The 21,585-nt window shown below is 48.2% G+C and overlaps 6 protein-coding genes across 6 annotated transcripts; 5 read left to right on the top strand and 1 right to left on the bottom strand.

Moving 5' to 3' along the window:
* Nucleotides 1-3,505: 3,505 nt before the first annotated feature.
* On the top strand, nucleotides 3,506-3,934 carry LTS14_010920 (uncharacterized protein; the record flags this gene model as incomplete). The annotated part of the gene is given in 2 exon segments (XM_064843596.1): nucleotides 3,506-3,911; nucleotides 3,927-3,934. The coding sequence occupies 2 exon segments, from the start codon at nucleotides 3,506-3,508 to the stop codon at nucleotides 3,932-3,934; spliced, it is 414 nt and encodes a 137-aa protein (XP_064688829.1).
* Nucleotides 3,935-7,854: 3,920 nt separating this feature from the next.
* Nucleotides 7,855-8,508, top strand: LTS14_010919 (uncharacterized protein; the record flags this gene model as incomplete). Its single annotated transcript, XM_064843595.1, has 1 exon — nucleotides 7,855-8,508. The coding sequence occupies one exon, from the start codon at nucleotides 7,855-7,857 to the stop codon at nucleotides 8,506-8,508; it is 654 nt and encodes a 217-aa protein (XP_064688828.1).
* A 1,214-nt stretch (nucleotides 8,509-9,722) lies between these two features.
* CHT2_2 (Chitinase 2) lies at nucleotides 9,723-10,663 on the top strand (the record flags this gene model as incomplete). Its single annotated transcript, XM_064843594.1, has 2 exons — nucleotides 9,723-10,062; nucleotides 10,116-10,663. 2 exons carry the CDS (start codon nucleotides 9,723-9,725, stop codon nucleotides 10,661-10,663), a joined length of 888 nt encoding a protein of 295 aa, XP_064688827.1.
* Nucleotides 10,664-14,464: 3,801 nt separating this feature from the next.
* Nucleotides 14,465-15,361, top strand: LTS14_010917 (uncharacterized protein; the record flags this gene model as incomplete). The annotated part of the gene is made up of 2 exons (XM_064843593.1): nucleotides 14,465-14,534; nucleotides 14,592-15,361. 2 exons carry the CDS (start codon nucleotides 14,465-14,467, stop codon nucleotides 15,359-15,361), a joined length of 840 nt encoding a protein of 279 aa, XP_064688826.1.
* Nucleotides 15,362-16,565: 1,204 nt separating this feature from the next.
* Nucleotides 16,566-17,167, top strand: LTS14_010916 (uncharacterized protein; the record flags this gene model as incomplete). The annotated part of the gene is made up of 2 exons (XM_064843592.1): nucleotides 16,566-16,995; nucleotides 17,049-17,167. The coding sequence occupies 2 exons, from the start codon at nucleotides 16,566-16,568 to the stop codon at nucleotides 17,165-17,167; spliced, it is 549 nt and encodes a 182-aa protein (XP_064688825.1).
* A 527-nt stretch (nucleotides 17,168-17,694) lies between these two features.
* Nucleotides 17,695-18,878, bottom strand: LTS14_010915 (uncharacterized protein; the record flags this gene model as incomplete). The annotated part of the gene is made up of 2 exons (XM_064843591.1): nucleotides 17,695-17,784; nucleotides 17,841-18,878. 2 exons carry the CDS (start codon nucleotides 18,876-18,878, stop codon nucleotides 17,695-17,697), a joined length of 1,128 nt encoding a protein of 375 aa, XP_064688824.1.
* Nucleotides 18,879-21,585: the final 2,707 nt, after the last annotated feature.

Raw genomic sequence — 21,585 nt, 5'->3', positions numbered from 1 at the left:
CTACTAGCGTACACCTATACCCTAACCCTAGTACTGCGAAATACTGTCTAGACGTACTAGAAATAATACCGGACAGACAATCGAGTACTACGAGTAAGATGCATCCTGTTTTAGCGTGTAGAACGGCGCCTATAGGCAGTTCTAGAAGTACGGATCCTACTAAATAGGATCCTACTAAAATCTAGACCGTGCAGCTTCGCGCCTTACCGGATTTGGGGAGGATCCTATTGATGTTTAGTTGCCTCCTAGGCCTCATATTGGTTAGGCTTATACTAGCTTATAATAAAGTCGCGCTAATATATAATAAAAGTCTAGATATAGGGAAGCTTAGCAAAAAGCGGACCTTATAATAAGGTTAGCGATAACGATATCTATAGCTATAGACTATTTATAGTCTAAAAATTCTTAGAATACGATATATACTATATAGAGTACCTATAAACTAAATCTAGGCTTAAAACAATATAAAATAAGAGTAATACCTAACCTAATATTTAATACTAAAGTAGTATAGAAATACTTAGTAAGTTTCTTAAGCTTGTTCTTATCTAGTAGCTCGCTAGGAATAGTTAATTAGGTCTTGCTATAGACGGACTATTCCTCCTATATATTAGTAAGAGATTTCTAAGCTAAATCGGACAATATTGTTTAATAGTCTACTTATACTTACGTCTTTTCGTAGACTAGCGGAAAAAGAGTAGGTAAGGAGGATACGAGAAAGAGAATATATAAAGATAACCTTTCTATTATACCTATATAGAACAAGCTCCGTTTTAGATAATATAAGTATAGTAGTATTACTAAGCTTAATAATAGGTCTTCCTACGATTATCTACCTCTAATCGCCTTACTAAGAAGCCGTCTACTATAGTATACGGAATCTTATTAAAGCCTTATAGCGTAATATAGCGTAATATAGCGTAATATAGCTTCGGATAAGCGCCTCTACGCTAGCGGATCTTTAGATCTATCTCTACTAGACTACGTCTCTATTCTTCTATAGATAAAGTAATTAACTATATAGCTAGGGACTATCGTTCCCTAGTAGCGTGACCTATAGTGCGGAATAACGATCTAGGCTCAGATCCCCAAGGTAGCTTGTTGCAGCTCCTTATTGCCAATTAGATCGAGTCTATAACATTCACTCGTACGAACCGTATGTATGGAAAAGCCTCCGAAAGAATCGCCTCCAGTTGGGCTGGTAGGGCGGTGAGGTGTGATGTGGTGTGATGTGGTGTGTTGTGGTGTGATTTTCTGTGAGGCTTAAAGGTCTTGAACACTTGCAGTAAACAGGGTCGATGTCCATAACCCTTGGCGGACTGCGAGCAATACTCGATGTCGCGCCAAATCCATTTGCTGAAGGGTTCTTTGGCTAGGCTAGTCGGATTGCCCCCGCATACGGCATTGTGCGGCTGTAGCAGCATGCTATCGGGCCTCGTCGTTCGGGTTGCTAATGTCCACATTCATATCCAGATATGCATTTAATCTCCAACTACGTCCAATGATGCTGCCAAGACTTACATCTGCGTACTCGGCGACACGAATTAGTCTGTATCACGCTATAGGACCCACATTCGGCAGCCTAAATGTCCGGCGTTGTTACGTTTCCATCACGCGAACAGATGTTTCGATATGCGCGTATTACAGCACACTACATCACGATGTCGAAAGGTCGCCACTCTCGCGCTGCCTATGCTTTGGTGCATAAAGCCTATGGGAGGTTCATCTCAGGTTATCAATATTGGCAAATATTACACAATCTGCTTCATTCACGTACACAACCGACCTTTTCTTCCGTTACCCGAGGCATTAGGTAACCACATATCCAGCAATGTCTATGTACAATCCATACGAAGACAGCGACTATGCCGCGGAGGCTGGTCTTGAGAAGCCTCTCTAGCCAACCGAGCACTCATTAACGGGACCTATCCGCGAGCAAGAGAGTGCCTCTCTTACCTTAGCGCAGTCCTCGGAGCTCAACAGCGAAATTGAAGTTCCGAGTGGCGAGGTCCTGAAGTCAACCTCTAAGCCAAGCGTTTGCCTTTCCGCCTCTACTGATCACGGTCTGATGGATAGGGTCAGCGTCATTGAGTCGCGATTCAAGACCGCGGAGGCTGTTGCTGTGCCATTAGCTACGACCCATGCGCCTGCGGTTGTGGAGCATCAGAAGCATAGCACTTGGACGGATGGCTCGAGAATTGGCAGTCTACAAAGTAAGCAATTCGATTCGTGACAAGAACGGTGGCCGGCTGCTAATTCCTACATCCTTCGGTCTTAGTCCTCCTTTCGCTTTGTTATAGAACTGACAGAGATACATCTGCATCACGTTGCGAACACTGTCAAGGGCAAGCTACGCAGATGGATAGTCCTTCGGAGGAGGATGGTGGTCCACTCGTAAGATCACTATCCCGCAACAGCGTTGGAGGCGGAACAGACCCCGATGTTGCAGTTGCCGAGCAGAAGGGTTTAATGTGCCAGTTGCGTCGTCGAAGCTCGAGCTTGTATCGCTCTTTACGCCCGAAACACCACACGCCGAACGACGATGTAAGATGTAGTGTTGCGACAGCTGAGCTTGGAAACATTGGGCAAGGATCGCGTGGACGACGCCGGTCTAGCATCAGGGATTTCGTAGAGACTCATCTGCATCCTCAAGGACACCGGTTCGCCGAGACAAATGGGCTCTAGACGCGAGTCAGCATACATAGATAACAAGATGAAGGGTATCGACGCAGGGTCGCTCCGCATGAAAACGATGGTTCTGTACATGTAGTCCAAGATATGCTTCCTCATCACCTACAGATCAGCATTGCAGTCTCTATACGAAGCGGTGCGCTTATACAGTGATCTAGCCGGCCATTAGGTCGTCATCCCGAAAAGTTGTGATTCAGGTCGACCTTCGATTCTATACTTACCCAACGAACAGCACAAGTGTCTTCGCTCAATCCGCGCGCCTATCGCGTCTCTGCTTCTACATCGTCTAGAGAATCTCACCGTGTGCTACAAGGTAAGCATGATTTAGATAATGCTAGGGTGACTTCAGACTAGGATTGACGCCTGCATCTCGTGCGGTGCACTGGCCCAGGTGACTAGAGGTCTGAGGGGCAAAACATTTCACAGCCGCCTAACCGTTTCTCGAGTGGCGTGATGCACGTACCACGTGGTCTTATACCTCTGAGTTTTGCTCCTTCTCCCATCTTCTGTTGGCCTGCGGCGGAAGACAGCACGTCATCCAAGGTGGCGGAGCTAGCGATTCTATCAGTAGTGTGTGATACACGTGAGCCTCGCCTGAGAGCTAGGGACATGTTTGCCCATGCTGGACGCTATCGGCTCACGTTTACCGCGTGGACATGATGCCGCCGTGACTCCGCCAAACGCCATATATTAAGGAGTGCGGACGCATGATGGGGCGACTTTGGACAGTCTCCAGACGATGCGCAAGCAGTTTAATTTTTACTTCATCAACTCAAACAAGAAAACAATATCGGGAAGTACTAGGCAAGCAATCATGGGGTCTCCGCCAGAGTATATGAGACGCCTTAGCAGTACCATGTTTATTGGGCAGCCACCTTTCGGCTTCGAAGGCACCGATGATTGTCCCGGTGACACGTACAAGAAATTCTTGCCGCCAAGCACACCACCGCCTGACATGCTCTACCACGAGCGGGGACACACCCCGTATGCGGACTGTACCTCAAGCAGCGCTGTCCCCCAGCATGCTTGGCCTTCTCCTACAGATTTGAAGCCTGTCGACACCGTCCCGGCACTCTTCTCGTCACCGCATGTGGTCTCTCCGCTAAGGACCAGTGGAGATGGCACTGACATGCCGAACATCAGCCGCCTCAACCTCGGCGTCAGCGATGCTACATACACGGATGTGGACGCTATGAGACGAGGTGTTGACCGATCGAACGGTGAGTTGCTGCTAGATAAATGACACGTAGCTGAATTATGCTGACATGATTCACTTAGTGAAAGTCGACCTTGCATGTTCTCCTCTTCGTCTGCAGACTGAGCTCGAGCTGCGCAAGATCAAGAGTCAGACGGGCCTCACCGGCGAGTGCACCCCTCCAGTGCCTAAGGAACAACTGTACCGCTGCCAGAGTATACTACGCTGTCCGGAATGCGGCTGCACTCTGGAATGGCACTTCGTGGACCGAGCTATGAGCGGTAAACATGAAATATATCGATGCCAGACACGGTGCACCTGCAACACCTCTGCCGATAGATCTGAACCTTCGGAGGCCCACCGTCCGTATTGCGTTCCTCGGGGCTCATGGTGATTTTAGAGTCCAGAGAGTAGATTAGTGCTACTGCGATTTTCTTGACGAACTGTAGCCCATCGATATTATCGGAGCTTTAGAGCATAAAAGAGCGCGCTCCAGGATGGGACTCGATCATATACATATATGATTACGCTGATATCCCTCCTTTTTCCCGACATTCAGTCCGTGTCCTCACATCCTTCCGTCGTGATGCTTGGCGACTGACTGCACAACGGGCGGGTGGCTGCCTCATTCTGCAATATATCATCCCGCTATCTCTCCTGCACATTCAGCGTACTAGACTGCACAAAAAGCTTGAGATCGAGCTTTTCGAGGTTTGAGGCAGACTGCGTGCCCCTCAGCAACGCCTACCTTACGTTAGCAATCGTTTCGAGTGACCAATTTTCTAGCACACTTCGCTCAAATGGTTACATGTGATCGATTATCATAATTGCTGTTGGGCTGAGTCTCCATCATGACATAGCAGTACATGTCACATTTGGCACGCGCCTATGTCCACGTCGAGCTATTAGTCTCGTGTACAATCGTAGCAGACAGCACTGTCCGATCTCCTCGCCACTGCGACATGGATTCATTGTGGGGGTTGTCCTTATGGCTGGCTATTAAATTCAACATCATGACTCTATATTACGGTGCAACACAATCATCTCTGCACCTCTACAAAGTTAAAGCTATGTCTATCTGCCTCCTTCCATACGTTCCAGCTTCTGCACCAACTCTATTGCGCACACTCGCTTCCACAGATTTGAATCATGTTGGAACTCCTTCCAATGACACTCGGGACTGCCCGTTACAGACAGTTCTATTTATCGTTTTTGCAAGTATTGCAATCCTTCTAAGCGCCATGATCCATTCGACGTTGTGAGTGCATTAGTCATGCTGGCCATTATGCAAGGAGTACGGATATTGAGGGGACTAGGTCGAGAAGGACCCGCAGAATACCAGTGGACGCGGCGACGGTAGAAGACGGCTTACAATCGTTTCCCAGTCAGAGTCGACCGTGCCCGGGGCTCTCAAAAGAGATAGTAATCGAAGCGATTGATGAAACATTCGTCGAGTGGGCTGAGAGAATTGGAGCAGTTGAACATAAAAGGCTCCCAACGAATCCGTTCTGGTGAGGTTTACCGTTGCGTTATTCACAATTGGTAAAGAAATACACTGACTTCGAGCCTCCCAGTGTAATCTGTCTTGACACGATCGCAAATTCCGACCGCATAGCTGGGTTGCAATGTTTGCACTTCTTTCACCAGCATTGTTTCGCTCAAGTCTGCTCTACACGATTTTGGAGGTGCCCGATCTGCCGAAGATCGATGGTCATGTTAGAGCACACCGACATCAAGACTGAAATATCTCCGCTACTTGATAGCTCTCGGGTACAAGCAGCACAATACAGCTTCTTATACAACAACTGGTTGGCCACTTGAGCTCTTTGCCGAAACTCGTGTTTGCAGTGTTCGGAACAATTGAATGGGTGTGACATTAAGCTTCGAACACATATTTTACATTTCTCCATCTGATTTTGCCGGTAAGCCCCAACGAAAAGATATGCAGATCAACCCTACTAAAGACTCTCGGCGTATTGTACTACCTAGCGAATCTAGGGAGTGGAACTCGCCTTTTCTCGACTGCCCAGCAACAACCCGGGCTACAGTCATGCAGCAACCTTGCACTCCCGCTGTCTACTGATGACCGCGCACGGATCGTCTTGCGCGAACATTGGCAGGAATTGGGAGTCTTGTTGAACTAGGTAGTCGTCCCGGCGGACAAGCTTCTGTAGACCATTGATTTGTTCTTTTAATGATTTCACGAAAGCAGTCGTCTGCACATCCTGCATTTCAAGTCGTTCGATATATCTAGAGGTAGAGGCGATGACAAGAGCCTTTGATGGACCTGTAATAGCTTGGAAGTTGACGTCATTAACGTCGAGTGAGCACGCGACACTATCCCGCAAAGTTGGTAGTTTTGAAGGGAGTGTTTTAATCTGCGAGTTGAGATTGTCGCGGTAACGCCGCTCGAAAACCCTGTGGAGCAAGCGTGGCGGCCGATTGGCTGCTCGTGTGGAAGCTCTTCGTTCAACCGATGGGCGGCGAGCTACGGCTCTCCGACTAGCTGGATCTGCTGTCACATAAGTGTCGACCTAGGGCCCCAACGGAATCGCTTCTGGCATGGTGTCGGCCATTAGCTGATCAAGCTCTTCGGAGGTTATAGGAGCGTCATTGTCGAGAGAAGACTGCTGGCCGGGCTCCAAGCCTTAGGAGTACGTTGAGGAGGTGTCGGAAGATTGTCGAGAGACTGGAGGCGGCAGGGTCATAGGAGGAGTCTTTACCGCGAGCAACGGACTCTGGTACGAATCGCTCCCAGGTAAGGGTGTGGTGCGCCAGGAACGATCGAACGCACTTGGTATCGTATCTGCAGGTATGCTGTTGTGGCTCTCTCGGTGATGAGAGTGTCCGTTGCGTGGCAAGGTGATAGCTTGAGCCAATGTTAGCCAATACGGCATAAAATAGCTGAAGTTGACTTACCTCGAATCGTGTCCTTCTGGTAGAAGCCAAAATTTACTACACAGGTCGGCTTGTTGTTGGTGAACATGTTTCTCATCGTTGATTTGGCGGCGGCGGCGCACGCAACAAAGATTGAAGTTGAACGGGCGTTGATGACAGGAGCGATAGTCTTACAGCTTTGTGGTTATGTGATTGTGTATCACGAATATTGAGAGCCAAAGCACTTGGTGGTAATGTAGTTCGGGTGGTCTCGTTGCAGAGGGGCAGATTTGGTCCGGCCCGAGCCGTTGTGACACAGCCTAGCCCTTCGGCGTGCTCCGCGACGTGCTTGGCATCATACTTGGCAGCATTGGATAAGAACGTGTACGTGCATCCCCGGGAACACCGCTCCAGGACCCTTACCGTTAGCAACGCCACGTCTCAAGGTTGTTATGCAAGGTGGAGAAGGAAGGTGCACGCAACATCTTGCCACCATTCCGTCATCGCGACGGCTGCGTGGACAATCTGTCTAAGCTTTACACAAATCTGATGGAGAACTGTGACTCACAAACGGACACGCCCGTTGAGATTGTCTCGTCTGCGCCGCAACCCACGTGTCTATGAATCGGACTTCGAAACGCTGGGAGCGTTCGCTCGTTCTGGCCACAACTTGGCGGTCGGCTCGGTGTGAAGAGCGAGGTGAGGTCGCCACTAGCTGCCAGGGCTGTGAACGTCCCAGTGCGACTGGAGTTCGACGTCGAGCTTGTAAAGGTTACACGGCTATGCGAGCTATGCGGCACACTCCAGGCAGACCGCCAAGGTCGACACCCAAGGCCATTGTGCGTGACATGGCGCCACGTGGACGAGACATGCGTGACATGGCGCCACGTGGACGAGACATGGATGGTATCGATGGCGTGGTCGTGTATCTGAAGGGGTTCTTGTGGTAGCTACGCTTCACTACTTAAATAGAGAAGGCGTAGACCACCAAACGCTCACATCCCATATCAGTAATTGTATTCCTTTGCAAACCTACCAAGTTCATTCAGTACTACCAGAAACCGCCGCCACATTAGCAACACCCGCCCGAAATGGCCGGCTACCCAATCTTCGCCGACTACGGACCTGAGGGCCCGACTGTCGATCACATGCACGAGCGCCTCCACCAGCACAACAGCTTCCTGGATGTGCTCGCACGCCGCAAGCCCAACCCTATAGCGCACCCCAACCAGCCCGATGTCGACTTCAGCGACGTTACGAGTGCCTACCTTATTGACCTCGAGGTCCCTGGCTTAAAGGACCCGAATGCGCTCGCCATCCAATGGTTAAGCTGGCGTCACCTCGTCATCACTGGCACGACTACGCGTCCCTTACATTTCAAGGGCGCCTACGCCAATGATCCTGCTGCTCCGCTAAGCACGTACCATGGCGCAAACGGTACAACCATCAATCGTAAGGGTGCGCAAAACGGTGACGGAGACGGCCAGTCTCTGTACGCCGCCGTCGGCAAGGACAGCAAGCTGATGCGACAGGAAGCAGAAGACGGTAGCGACCTGCCGCCTTGGCTCATCATTGCCGAGCGCCGCATCGGCGCCTTTCGCCGCGAATTCCGCTTCCCAGTCGATGTGGATATGGAGAAGCTCGATGCCCGACTCGACGCCGGCTTGCTGCACGTCGTAGTGCCGAAAAAGGAGCACTGTTATCCCAAAAGCACCGGCAAAGTGAAGATTGTGGCAGGAGAATAATACGACGCCAGTGCAGGCGATGAGTTCGCATATGGCTGAGTGGATCCAATCTAGGGAGAAGGAAATAGCAGATGCGAGCAAGGAGGGGTGAAAACTGAAACAGTTATACAAACATGAAAGCGAGCCCAGATTTGTTTATAGCACATAATATATAGATGATCACACCATCGTCGACGGTTGCATGCTTGGCAAGCGTCCCACAGGTTATAGCAGAAAAGCGTGCCATCGATGAAGCATACTGACGTGTATGCAATCATGCGATAGAAGGGGTCGTGATATGCTCCGATCAGCTGAAGCGAGCTAGTAGGGCAGCGAAGCTTGACAAGGGAGAGAGAAACCTAATGAACATAGGTGAGCGTTAACGCAAGCCAGCTACGTTTAAGCCAAATCGCCTCATAACAAATTCGCTTTTGCTCCTTGCCATCTCGCGCTTCATTCATGCAATGTAGTCCGTTTGTTCTACTCGGTAAGCAGACCGGGAAGGATTGAACGGCCGTGCACCGCGTCAGTCCATTTAGCTACAGTAGTACGTACAGTTGCTAAGAAGACTATAGAGCGATCAGTTACGACTCGGTTGAGAGAAAAAACTCTTGTAGCGATGCCAATCAGGACACTAACAGCTTGAGTAGACTTCTAGCTATACTTCATTCTGTCGAAAACTACCTCGACTTGATCCAATATCTTCGCAGCGAAACACTCGTCCTAAAAGTCGGCGTAGCTTTCTCGCTGAAATGTGCCACCTGGTAGCCCGGCTGGTAAAGCTCTTAGTAGCTAATTAGCAATCGTTGGGATCGCAACGCTGTTTCGCCACGTGAGACAATGTTTGTAGTCACCGCCACCGCGAGACGACCGGAAACTCACTTAAGTGCACCTTTCCTGTCCAGAGTAACTTACTACATGAGACTTCGACTTTAATGGTTCTACAACGCCCTCCATTTCTCAGTAGCATTCAACCTCCTCCTCCAGCACGAAGCTGTACCTATGGAGCATTTTCTTGGCCAAAAGCTGTCATCTCTGGCCATTAGCGATGACTGTTGGCGACAATGTCTTTGATCGGTCTCTGAATGGCCGTTAGGCAATGTGTGCTGTGCTGGAAGCATGCTTGCCTACCACAGTGCGACCAGCGAAGATCGAGAAGACGGCCATGGAATATGTACTGGCTAGTAACTACGTATTGCAGTGACATACAGATCTTCAGCACTCTACACTTCGCCATGTTCTCGTCTATACTGACCACTGCGACAGCTTTCGCGCTTCTTCTTGGATCAGCCTACGGAGCCTTCAATGGGTCGGTCAACAATAATGCTGTATACTGGGGACAGAACTCCTACGGGCAAGGCACTGGCGATCTGGCTCAGAAACCTCTGGCATCATACTGCGCAGACACAAATTTCGACGTGATACTAATGGCCTTCCTTTATCAGATGACGACCGGACACGGTGGCGAGCCTGTTATCAACCTCGCTAATCAAGGCAACAACTGCACGCTATTCAACGGCACGCAGCTTATGAACTGTCCACAGATCGGCGAGACATCACAACCTGCCAGCAACAGTATGGCAAGACCATCCTACTATCGATCGGGGGAGCCACTTATACCTAAGGAGGCTTTACGACCGCCGATCAAGCAACGAGTATGGCGAACTTGATCTGGGCGACATTTGGCCCTGTCTCAAGTACGACCTCTGCAGTAGATCGACCATTCGGCAGTGCTGTGGTAGACGGCTTTAACTTCGACTTCGAGAACACTGTCAACAACATGATCAGTTTCGGCCAAACTTTGCGCTCGCTTATGGACGCCGACACAAGCAAGAAGTACTACCTTACAGCAGCACCACAATGTCCCTATCCAGACGCCGCCGACGGTGTTATGCTCAACAACACCGTCAGCTTCGATGCCGTGTTCGTGCAATACTACAATAATTTCTGCGGCATACAGTCCTACGTCGCGAATGCCACCACCCAGAACAACTTCAACTTCGATGTATGGGACACCTGGGCCAAGACGGAAAGTAAGAACTCGAACGTCAAGGTCCTACTCGGTGTTCCAGCAGGCCCAAGTGCGGCTGGTAGTGGTTACTTACCAACCAGCCAGTTGACGCCGGTCATCCAGTACTGTCAAACGTTCCCAAGCTTTGGCGGCGTTATGATGTGAGACATGAGCCAAGCATATGCAACCAGTGGATTTATGCCTGGAGTGAAAAGTGCGCTGATTACAACGAAGAAGATGACGATTCGTGGGGTGAGCTAGCGTTCATAAGAGAGCCGTCAGGTTCGTGGCAAGGTCTACTACACTGCAAGGACAGGTGTTGTGTGAGGCCCAACTCAACTTCAAGAAAAGTCGACCAGGATCGCAACAGCTGCACAATGTGCCGGGAAATGACAGTAACCAAGCATGGTAGGAAAATAGAGGCGAGGGTACTTTCTTCTGGAAAGTGCAGGAAGATATATTGGATTGCGACGGTTCACAGATCGTGCCACATCAAGGCGCAATAGCTGATGGCACAGTGCTTCATGACCACGATTCACCATGTCTAGCATGCATATGCAGCCGGGTGCACTAGTGTAGGCCTCGCCTCGCGTATGTACGACCCTTGTTTGTGACCTCCTACGCTTCGTGGGTTTGCGTCTTGATCCTAGTACTTCTTGTGCCTCTATCCAAGTCACTTACTATAGACAGTTCGAGCACGAAGCATAGAAAAGTTGATCGCAACATGGTGTCAGCAAGCACCATGGCGTCTGCATTGCGCTCGCTGCATACTGTATCTGGCACCTCTGGAAGCGTCTTATTGAACGACATACTCTGCGTGATGTCTTATACGCTTACTGGTCAGTACCATACAGCGGCACATGGATGTGGTACCAGCACTAGACGGATCGAAACGCAACGGCTGTCCATCGTGCTCATCTTCGGCTTGGTCCCGTCGTGTGACTTGGACCTAAGGAGCTCTCCATCAACAGTGTTGAAGGAGGACTGGACACTATATACAGTTTCAAGGCAGCGCTGCCGAAGATCGACTAGTAATGATGTGGCCAAGAGTTACGGCCAAGCACCAATGGTCGCCATCCACGACGAAGGTCCGCACAGCGCCAGAAGAAGGCTACTTACACGACCGTACCTGAAAAGTACAATCCGAAGCAATAAGCGGTAGATCAATGCACAGCATTGGTTTAGCCAAGACGAGGGATGCAAAGGCGCCGGTCTCATTGGACGACAACGGATGTAAAGCGGGCGTTAATTCGCTGCTCTTCTACACCTCGGCAATTCCGCACATGCAGCGGCCGCAATGCTACCTTAGCATGGCCGGGGCAGCGTTGCTTGCCATCGTAACGATGTACGCAAATTTGGGCGCCGAGGCCGACAGCATTAGAGTGCTAAAGGGTGCTGAAGCCTACTGGACACGATAGCATCTAGAAGAATACTACTATAAGTGCGAGACTTGCTAATATCCTAGACTCATTCCGTCCCTTAATTGGTCTTGAGGTCTTAGGGTAAGCCTTTCGGGAACTGTTCCCTACTACTGCACTAGAACATCTGCTTTCGAGGCTAACAATTGTATTTCTTTAGCTATACTAGTCGCATGCTACCACGCTCCTCGAGATACTTAGTAAGCCTGCTGCTCGATAGTCTCCTATAATCCTTTATATACGCAACGTTTCGAGCATTTTTCGAGATCGTGTTTATTATCTACTAGATAACTAATAAATACCTAACTAAGGGTAGTGCTATATTTAGAATAATATATAATAGCGCCGCCGAGCGGCGGTTCTATTCTAGAATCTAAAGGACTTATAGATATAGTAGACGGTACCTAAGTATTATCTTTATTATTATATATAAGCTCGGGTATCTATAGAATAAAGGCGGTAAAGTAGTCTTCTAGAGGATCTTCTATTCGATAGGTTAGCTCTCTTAACGCTTAGCTTACTATAATTAGATACTAACCTTTAAAAATTAGCTATATTCTTTTTTAAGATACTAGTCTATCTATATTACTTCTACTAAGAGATATTTAGGCTATATCCAGAAGGTTGTTAAAGTATTTAATAAAGTAAGAGCTAAGCCTTAAGGATAAGAAAAGAGCTAGAACGACGTTAGTTAATCTTTCTTAAGTACTCTTAACTTTAGAGTAGTCTTATAAGTCTATTATAGGAGTATATATAAGGTATCGTACTATATCTATAGTATCCTATACGTAACCGTAGGGGGACCGTAGGCTATCTATAGTTAGCCTAGGTTACGTAATATATTCTAGCTCCCTATAGAGGGTCCGTAGGGTATCTAAGGCGGATACCTAATAGAATATATTAGCTCCTATATTAAGCGAGAGGGCTTAGGAGAGGAGATAGAAGAAAAGGAAGTACGAACTTCCTTCTCCTCTACTCCTTAAGTTTACTATTATTACTATTATACTAGATATTGCGTACGTACCGCTAGCGTAGCTAGGGTACGTATAGCGTACGCTCTTCGATTTATCTCTACCCTCTTCCTTACTATAACCCCTTCGTCGTAGCTATATCCCCTACGTAACTACGCTAGAAACCTTATAGGAGGCTTCCGCTCCTATAACTAATATAACTAATACTCCTTTAATTAGTTAGATTAGACGCTACTAACTAAACTAACCGCGCTATAATTAGATAGATTAGTCGATATACGAATTTCCTATATATATAGAGGGACGCTTTTTTATATAGGTAGTTTATATTTAACCTAAGTTACTAACCTACTAAAAGGTTAAATCTTAGAGTAGTTACTTACCTAACCTATTACTTAGAACTTACTCGTCTAACGAGCTCTAACCCCCTTATACGCTAGGTACGTAATACTTATATATAATAATAAGTATAATAGTCTAATACCGTCTATTAAGTCTACAAGTTCTTTATATTCTAGAAAAAGACCTTCGCTTAGTAATACTATCTTCAACTATCCTATATATAGTACCGGACTTAATTACGTCTTTGTCGATCGTATAGTAGACAAGGAATATAACCTTAAGAGGTACTCGAAACGTTATACGTATAAAGAGTAGTAGAGTATTATTAAGCAGCAGGCTTACTAGATATCGCGAGGAGCGTACTAGTATTATATTTAGCATCGCTAAAGAAATGCAACCCTTGTGTCGAAAGAAGATGTCCTAATGTGACTTCAGATTGAGTAGTGAATCTTGCAAGGCATCTCAGACCTCCGTGCCAATCGGACCCTTCTCCATAACCGTGGAGCTTCGGCCGATTCATTGAGAGGACGGCTGGGCGAACGTGGCCGAGAGGTAGCATATCAGCAGGTCTTGCAATCACAGTAGTGTCCCCGTCTAGTTGCTCACAAGGCCATGAACGCTGAATACGTCCATTGAACGGGACGTCTCAGAGAAAGTGAAGTCGACGGAGGAGAGCGCCATAAAAGACTGGGCCTCGCCAAGTTGCGGGTCAAGACTGCCAAGAGACACTAGCCTCCACTCCAGGGTCCGACCTAACCTCGTGGCAGAGCTCTACAATTGCCCTACACCTCACCCCATCTCACATCCCACCAGGACTGTGGACACGCTGTATCCTCCATACAGTGCTCCTTTACATCCGCTCTGTCTTGAGGGAAAGACTGTGCGCACTCTCGTCTCATGCCCTCAATCGAAGCTAAGCGCGACAATTCACGGCCCAAAACTGCCCTGACGCGGCTTCCGCCTACATAATGCCCGCTATCGCACGGAGGCTTCTATGCCCTGAAAGATCACGAAAAGCAGCTGCTAAGCGGGGTGCGGGCTGTATCTCCGTGTAGATCATTCAGTCATCTCCCCTGCCGTGTGACAGTCCAGGCCTTTAATAATCCTGCTGGCCCGCTCAGATTCCCACCTCCGAACAACAACCCAAGACGACCAAATTACCGACCTTGCCGCAATAGCACGGCTCAAGTCCTAAGCCAACGACGTTTATAGCGATGATCGTTGACACTCCAGCAATGACCCGTCGCCAGGAGGGGAACCGTCTTAACGGTGTTTGTGAACCAGCAAGCTACGAGTCCTGGGACAGTATGTCGACCGATCCTCATTGAGAATGTCTGCACATCACTAACGTTCATCGAATAGGCCTGGCCTGGCCTGTGCCACCTGCTGGTGATAGTCGAGTGGCGAGGGACGCCATTGAGGTCGCCCACAGCAGAAAATTGACCACGGAGGTGGCAGAGCCTTTCAAATGGAGCGAGCAGTATCCAATGGCAACATCCTCACTGGGACCTGGAATGGCTCCAAATCAGTCCACCGTCTGGCGGTCATGCACCTCCTGCGCTGTGGTTACGAAAGTTCCATCCATCACTCAGTTTGCGGCCAAGTCACCAAATCCTGAGCAATACCAGGAATATCCATTTGCTTCGAATGCCAACTCTTTGAGTCAGCATGGATTCAGTCCACCTAGACGTCCGGCATCACCTAGGGACTTCGAGCCAAAATCAGAAGCGGAGGATGAGCTGCAAAGAGCAGAGGCGCAGTATTATCTCGCAAAAGAGAAAGCGACGGCGGCATTAAAACATCAGTCGGAGTCAAAGCAACACAATTCCGCCACGCCACGATCCCTTCGGGTGCCCCACAAAGTCATCGAACGTCGCTATCGCCACAACCTGAAATCTAACCTTGACGTGCTTAGTGCCAAGCTGCCGACTCTGAACAACTTCTGCGATAGCACACTTGGCCTCGAGGACTCCAACCGGTATTTGAAGGCCCCTTCCAAGGCTACGGTCATTACCGCGGCGGTGAAGTATATCGAGGAGCTAGAGACTAAGGCCGTGGCCAGGGACGAATTCACCGTGCGAAGGACCGAATTCATTTCGTCTTTGCAGCTCCAGGTAAGTACTAATGCGTGAAAGAATTCCCTGCGACTGCATCGGGCATTGTGGCAGCGTGCAGCGCTCTGGAGTCACATGAGCGAGACCTTAGCTCCGAATTATGCTGACACTTTGCCTCTTGGCTCTTCAGATACAAGGCCTTCAGAAGCTCGTCAAATGCGAGGATTGCTCCATTGTGCAATATCTTCAGTCGCTACCAATGCCGTCTCCAGATCAAAACATGGTGCCGAATGTTCAAAGATCCTGAAGTTTGGCTGTCTCGGATAGGGATGGTGTGCTGGGGCCATATTTTCTTATCGCGAAGCATGTTCTCGTTCGTAGCACATCAATAGCTGAGGGCATAGCACGTATGTTCGATGGCCCAATTGCAATCTGGACGATCTTGCTGGACAGGAAGTGTACCACAATGATTTTGTTCTGGGTGCTGGAACTGCTTTTGGGTGAAAGACAATAAAGCTTGACGAAGGTAAGGGCTTTGCTACCGAGCCTATGGTTCCACGCCTCATCTCAGACATAGCACCGTTCATATAGAGATGGAAGCGGTCTCCTACAACACAACCGTCTGCGTCGTCCCTGTCGCTAATATCAATCACCATGCCGCCTCTCAAACTCGAAGCGTTCGCCGACGCTGACCTTGTTAGCCACAGTATCCTGCACAACTCATTGCAGTCTGCGCTGAATGTTGGAATCTATGGCTTGCAGATCCGGAGCGATGAAAGCACAATTGAGCACGATTACTTCCGCATCGGACGCTTGTGTACAGTGGTGGAATTGGCGTTGGGGCTATGGTTCCTGGATTTAGTAGTACACATATCGAACCCATCGTCCGCTAACAGTCTTAGTAGGTCCACTCGCGAGTGCGAGAATGCCACAGTCCTATCAGAGGAAGCTCGTACAAGTCACGAGACACATGCGCATCGAACGTTACCCATCCTGGAGTAGAAACCACGCCAACCATTCTTTGCTTAGGCAGCTAGAGCGATGGCGTCCAACCCTGGTAGGGTGCTTGTAGATCTCCTGTGGTAGGAATGTGCCACCACCTTACGCAGCGGGCTGACCTTAAGTCTCATAATGTCATATGCTTTGGTGCAGTAGATGAGGATGATGCCATTTCTGGACTCCCTTGTTTGCACTTTTTCCACAGCACATCCTTTTTCAGACACTGTGGCGCGGGTCTAGTTCGATGTCGGATGTGCCAAAGGCCCATATCCACCAGTTCAATATGGCATCTCTCATCCCAGAGTTCCCTGCCGCCGCAGAAGTCCTACGCTCCCGATTTGCTCACAACTTCAGCGACACCTTCGGCCAGCACGTTTTCCACAGCCACAACGCCCAGCAAGCCCCCTCCTTCGACATCAGCGAAACGGATTCAGCCTACCTCCTAGACGGCGACTTTCCTGGCCTCTGCAAGAAATCCAACATCAGACTCCGCTGGGCTGAGAAGCGGACCCTCGTCGTTAAAGCGCACGTCCCGAGACCCGACTACAAGGCGCTGTGGCAGACGTCCTTCGGGCATAAGATCGAGAGGATCCAGAATTCCGGAGATGGTGCTGCTAGTGGTGTGCACGTCGATGGCAACGGGAAGGGTGCGCATGGCGTTGCGCCTGGATTCAGCGATCTCGTTCTTACGCCGGGGAGACGGGAGTCCGGGAGTGGGTTAGAGAGAGGCATACCGGGCAGCTCTACCGGACTTTCACGTTCCCAGACGATGTCGAGACGGGGAGTGTAAAGGCGATTTTGCATCAGGCGCAGTTGAATTTGATGATCACGAATTCGGAGCCGGTGCATTCTGGGAATCGCGAGATCTTTATTGGTGACATTTGAGAGCGGCTTGCACCGACTTCGAGTATGAGGATGTCTGCGATGTTTCGTAGACATGGCCGTAATTATGATAGCAATACAATCGATAATCGCTCGAGAGTCTTTGCGATAGTTCATTGTGTCATTCAACAAGCAGTTACCTAAATGCTCGACTATATTATACAAAGTACTAAACTTGGGCTCGTGCGGCACGACCACCTCAGAGATAAGTGAAAGCATCGTGTGTTGCTGCTCAGGGATCGGCCAGGTGACGGCGACCATGCGTTGGCTTCACAAGCTATGAATTGCATACGGACGAACACAGGAACAGGCACGACTTGCATATGCTACCGCGTAGGCCCTTGTTCCCCAGGATGATGAGCAGAGCCACAGTTGAGGTACGTGATATGCTTGCATGAGCTTTAGATACCATGCAAGCATCACATTCATCGTTCAATCGTTGTGATTATTATTACGACTCTATGTGCGCTGACCACCCCCATACCACTCCTACCTCTTGATCTTCTTCCATCTTCCACAGCATCAACCAATCACACTGCCAAACGCTCCCTACCACTAGCAGCAGTCTGATACCTCATCTCCGTCGCACCACCCGGTGGAGTCTTGGGTGCAGGGACGAACTAGAACCGTAAGTCAGCTTTTACTTCGGACATTGAGCCATTGTGGCCGAACTTACATAGCAGAACTGCTGCAGTAGTCTACGATACTGATCCGGCCCCATGGCTGGTCTATTGACAGGACACGAGGTGGATGCAAGAGATGAGACAGTGCGCCGCGCGGGATTCGTTTTGCGATTGGTTACGATATAGGTTGGTCGTTGGGTCGGCATAGAGTCTGGGCCATCTGGGGACGTTGGAAGGGATGGAGCGCGTGGCGCGTCGACCAAGGCGTTCTTGATTGAGTCGGTGATCGGCGCCTGGGTGTGGACTTTGCCATTGCTAAATAGCCTTGCCTCTGGCGATGACTCTGAGTTTCTACATGCCGCGTCGAGGTCACTTGTCGAAGCGCTCTTCGCGACGAGCTCGCCCAATACAAAAGACAGCGAACCCCGACGATGTTGGGTGGCTTTGACTAATTGAGTAACAGGCTCGAGAGTGTCTAGTCTAATGGGTGGGGGTGGCTGATGTGTACTCTCTTTCAGATCAACCCGGTAGTTGATGTTGTCGTTGTTGTCCCAGAACTCCTCTCCACCAGCATTGTATTTGATGCAGAGCAGCAGAACCTTCCTCTCGGTGTTTGCGTAATGTGGCAGCTTGATATCGAAAGTGAAGCGATCGCCTCGATCGGATAGCGGGTTCTTGACGCTGTTGTAGTATTCCGCCTCGACTTCAGATACGGTCGTCCAGCCGTCCATTGTGAAGCGTATCGCTACGCGCTTGTGGAAGCAGAGATTACGCACAGTACAGGTTCCATTTAGTGCTTGCTGGTCTGGGGACAGGATCAGATGCTCCAGCTGGACGGCTTTGGCATCCTGCTCATAGGTTTCTATTGCGCCAAAAGAGTGCAGCATCCGAAGACTCGTATCTTCAGATGTATCTCTCCTTGAAGGATCGACCACGGCGGCGTTGGGTGTGTCGCCTCGCAAGAAGTGTCTTGTCTCATTCGTATCATCGCTGAAGTGGACAGACTTTGAACAGGTGCTTATCTCTGGCATGGTGTGGTATTTCCTGCGCGAGTACGGTCGCTGGGCCGGCTTGACCACCTGGCCAGACATCTTTCTCACGAGCGGTGGTTTCGAGAACTGTTCGGGCTCGCTGTTCGAGGGTGGCATCGACGACACTGGAGGCGAGACATGTTCCGATATTACGACAGCTGGGTCTGAAGAAGCTCGCTGGAGAGCTGCATTGCGCATAGCGTGAAGCATTGCAGGTACTTTCTTGAGGCAACGGGTTGGTCGAATGGTATCGAGCTGGCACTGAGGGCTGTAGCCAGATATACTTGACATGCAGCACTACTGCATTCCAACTTCGCACAAGTGATCGAAGAGCGGGTTTGTAAGGCAGCAAGCATCACCAGCGACCACACCACTGACACCGACACCACCGCTGCCAAGTCGTGGATAATTAGCCCATACTTGAGTGCGTTGTGCCATTCATGCCAGGTACAGGCACATGGTGTGAGCTGTCACGCCACTTTCCACTGGGCTCCATAGTAAATGTCGGCGGACTTCCGAGCTCTGGAAATGCAAGGAACCATCTTGCGCGTCTTGTCATTAGCGTTTTGACCGGTGCACACAACATGGGGGTTGCCGGAGTGGTGTGATGATGGAGTATTGTCGAAGGACATGCTGTACAAGGATCGAGTGAAGTAATAGACATGCCTGCTGTGATTAGCTGTCTCACGCTCAACGCTTAGGCCGGTCCCCTCGGAAGGTGAATCTTGATGTGAATTCTGGTCGTGACGTCACTACGATTTCGGCTCAGAACTGACCAGTAGCACGATAATAATCATTGACATGTAATACGATGTTATCCGCCTTCTACCTACGATCCAATACCTACTAATCTCCGATATCAACCTCCGCCGCGATAAGGGGCCAAATCATATTAATCGCCTATCTACTTTAACGACGACTATAACGACGAGGATACTTTACCTTACCCTACTAAGCCTCTACGCTCCGATATCCTAGCTCTAGACTTTAGTTAAGTATCCTATAACTTATATAACTTAGAATCCTAGATACTAAGAGATATCTATTTTGATACTTTATTATCTACTTCTTACCCCTCTAACCTTTTAGTTATACGTTAGGGTTTTATAAATACTTAGGTCGTTATAGACTAGAGTATTATAAGTACTATATTTAGAAAAAGATCTTATAGTAACTCGCTAGTTAAAGTATTATAGGGCTATTCTATACTATATAAGATACTCTCCTAGCGTATACCCGCGTAGATAGAGTACTTTATCTTATGTAATAGAGTACTATAGGTACTCTTACGCTCTCTATAATAGAGTATAAAAGAGCGATAGCGTACGTACGAATCTTCTTTATATATAGTAGTAGTCTTATACTAAGTAGTTAGGAGCTTTATACTTAACCTTAAGTATAGAAGTTAGCGATAGGTTTTATCTACTATTAATTAGTTACGCTACTATCTACGCCTTAAATTATCTACGCCTAGTTACCTTCCTACTCTATTAGTAACCCCTTATAATATTTTAAGTACTACTTCTAGAGAAGTATTAGAGGATACTTAAGATTACTAATATTAGCGTATATCTAGTACTATATTGGGAAGTAGCGTTAAATTAGAGGTTTAGACGCTATTACCTAACGAAAATAGTCGACTTAGTTACTAGCTAGATTAAGTAGGTATATATAGCTAATATATCTATTATAGGATCTACTATAGGAGCTACTAGGTTAATAGGATCTAAGGCTAATAAACCCTAGGAATTTACTAGTAACTAGCAATAGTTTAAGACGTTTAAGATATAGTACTTACTTACGTTTAAGATATATTATAACTAGTTTAGTACTTAGATAAAAAGACTAATATTTATCTCTTTCTACCTTCAAAAACTAGCTACTAAGTAGATCTAGCTTTATCTTAAGAATTACTTAGGTAATAACTAACCTTTAGACTATCGTATTACGACTCCTAAGATCTTCTCTATAGAAATAACGAGACTTACTAAAATTAGAGAGACCTTTAGTTAGAGTAATAATCGCTTTAAAGCTTAACGAGATCTATAATAGTATAGATAAAGAAACTCTACTACTAAGTATAAGATAGAGTTTTAGACTCTTATAATTATATACCTATAGTATAAGGGGGTTAGAGCTCCTTAGACGAGTAAGTTCTAAGCGATAGGTTAGGTAAGTAACTACTCTAGGGTTTAACCTTTTAGTAGGTTAGTAACTTAGGTTAAATACAAACTATATATATAAGAAATACCTATTCTATATATATAGGAGATTCGTATCTCGACTAATCTAACTAATCGTAGCGTCGTTAGTTTAGTTAGTATTATATACTATAAGGTTTCCGGCGTAGTTACGTAGGGGATACGGCTACGACGAAGGGGTTATAGTAAGGAAGAGGGTAGGGATAAATCGAAGAGCGTACTCGCCGTACGTACCCTAGCTACGCTAGCGGTACGTACGCGGTATCTAGTACGATAGTAACGATAGTAAACTTAAGGAGTAGAAGAGAAGGAAGTCCCTACTTCCTTTTCCTCTATCTCCTCTCCTTAGCCCCCTCGCTTAATATAGGAGCTAATATGTTCTATTAGGTATCCGGATTAGACACTCTACGGACCCCCTACGGGGGGCCGGAATATATTATATAACCTAGGTTAACTATAGACAGCCTGCGGTCCCCCTACGGTTACGTATAGGATACTATAGATATAGTACGATACCTTATAGACGCCCCCTCTTACGCCTAAGGTCCTTATTAGGCCCGTAGTAG

Source organism: Recurvomyces mirabilis (genome assembly GCF_035927965.1).
Source record: "Recurvomyces mirabilis strain CCFEE 5264 chromosome Unknown scaffold_59, whole genome shotgun sequence".
Taxonomy (NCBI): Eukaryota; Fungi; Ascomycota; class Dothideomycetes; order Mycosphaerellales; family Teratosphaeriaceae; genus Recurvomyces; species Recurvomyces mirabilis.
Note: the sequence above shows the minus strand (reverse complement) of the source record. Positions and strands in the feature narration are given on the sequence as shown.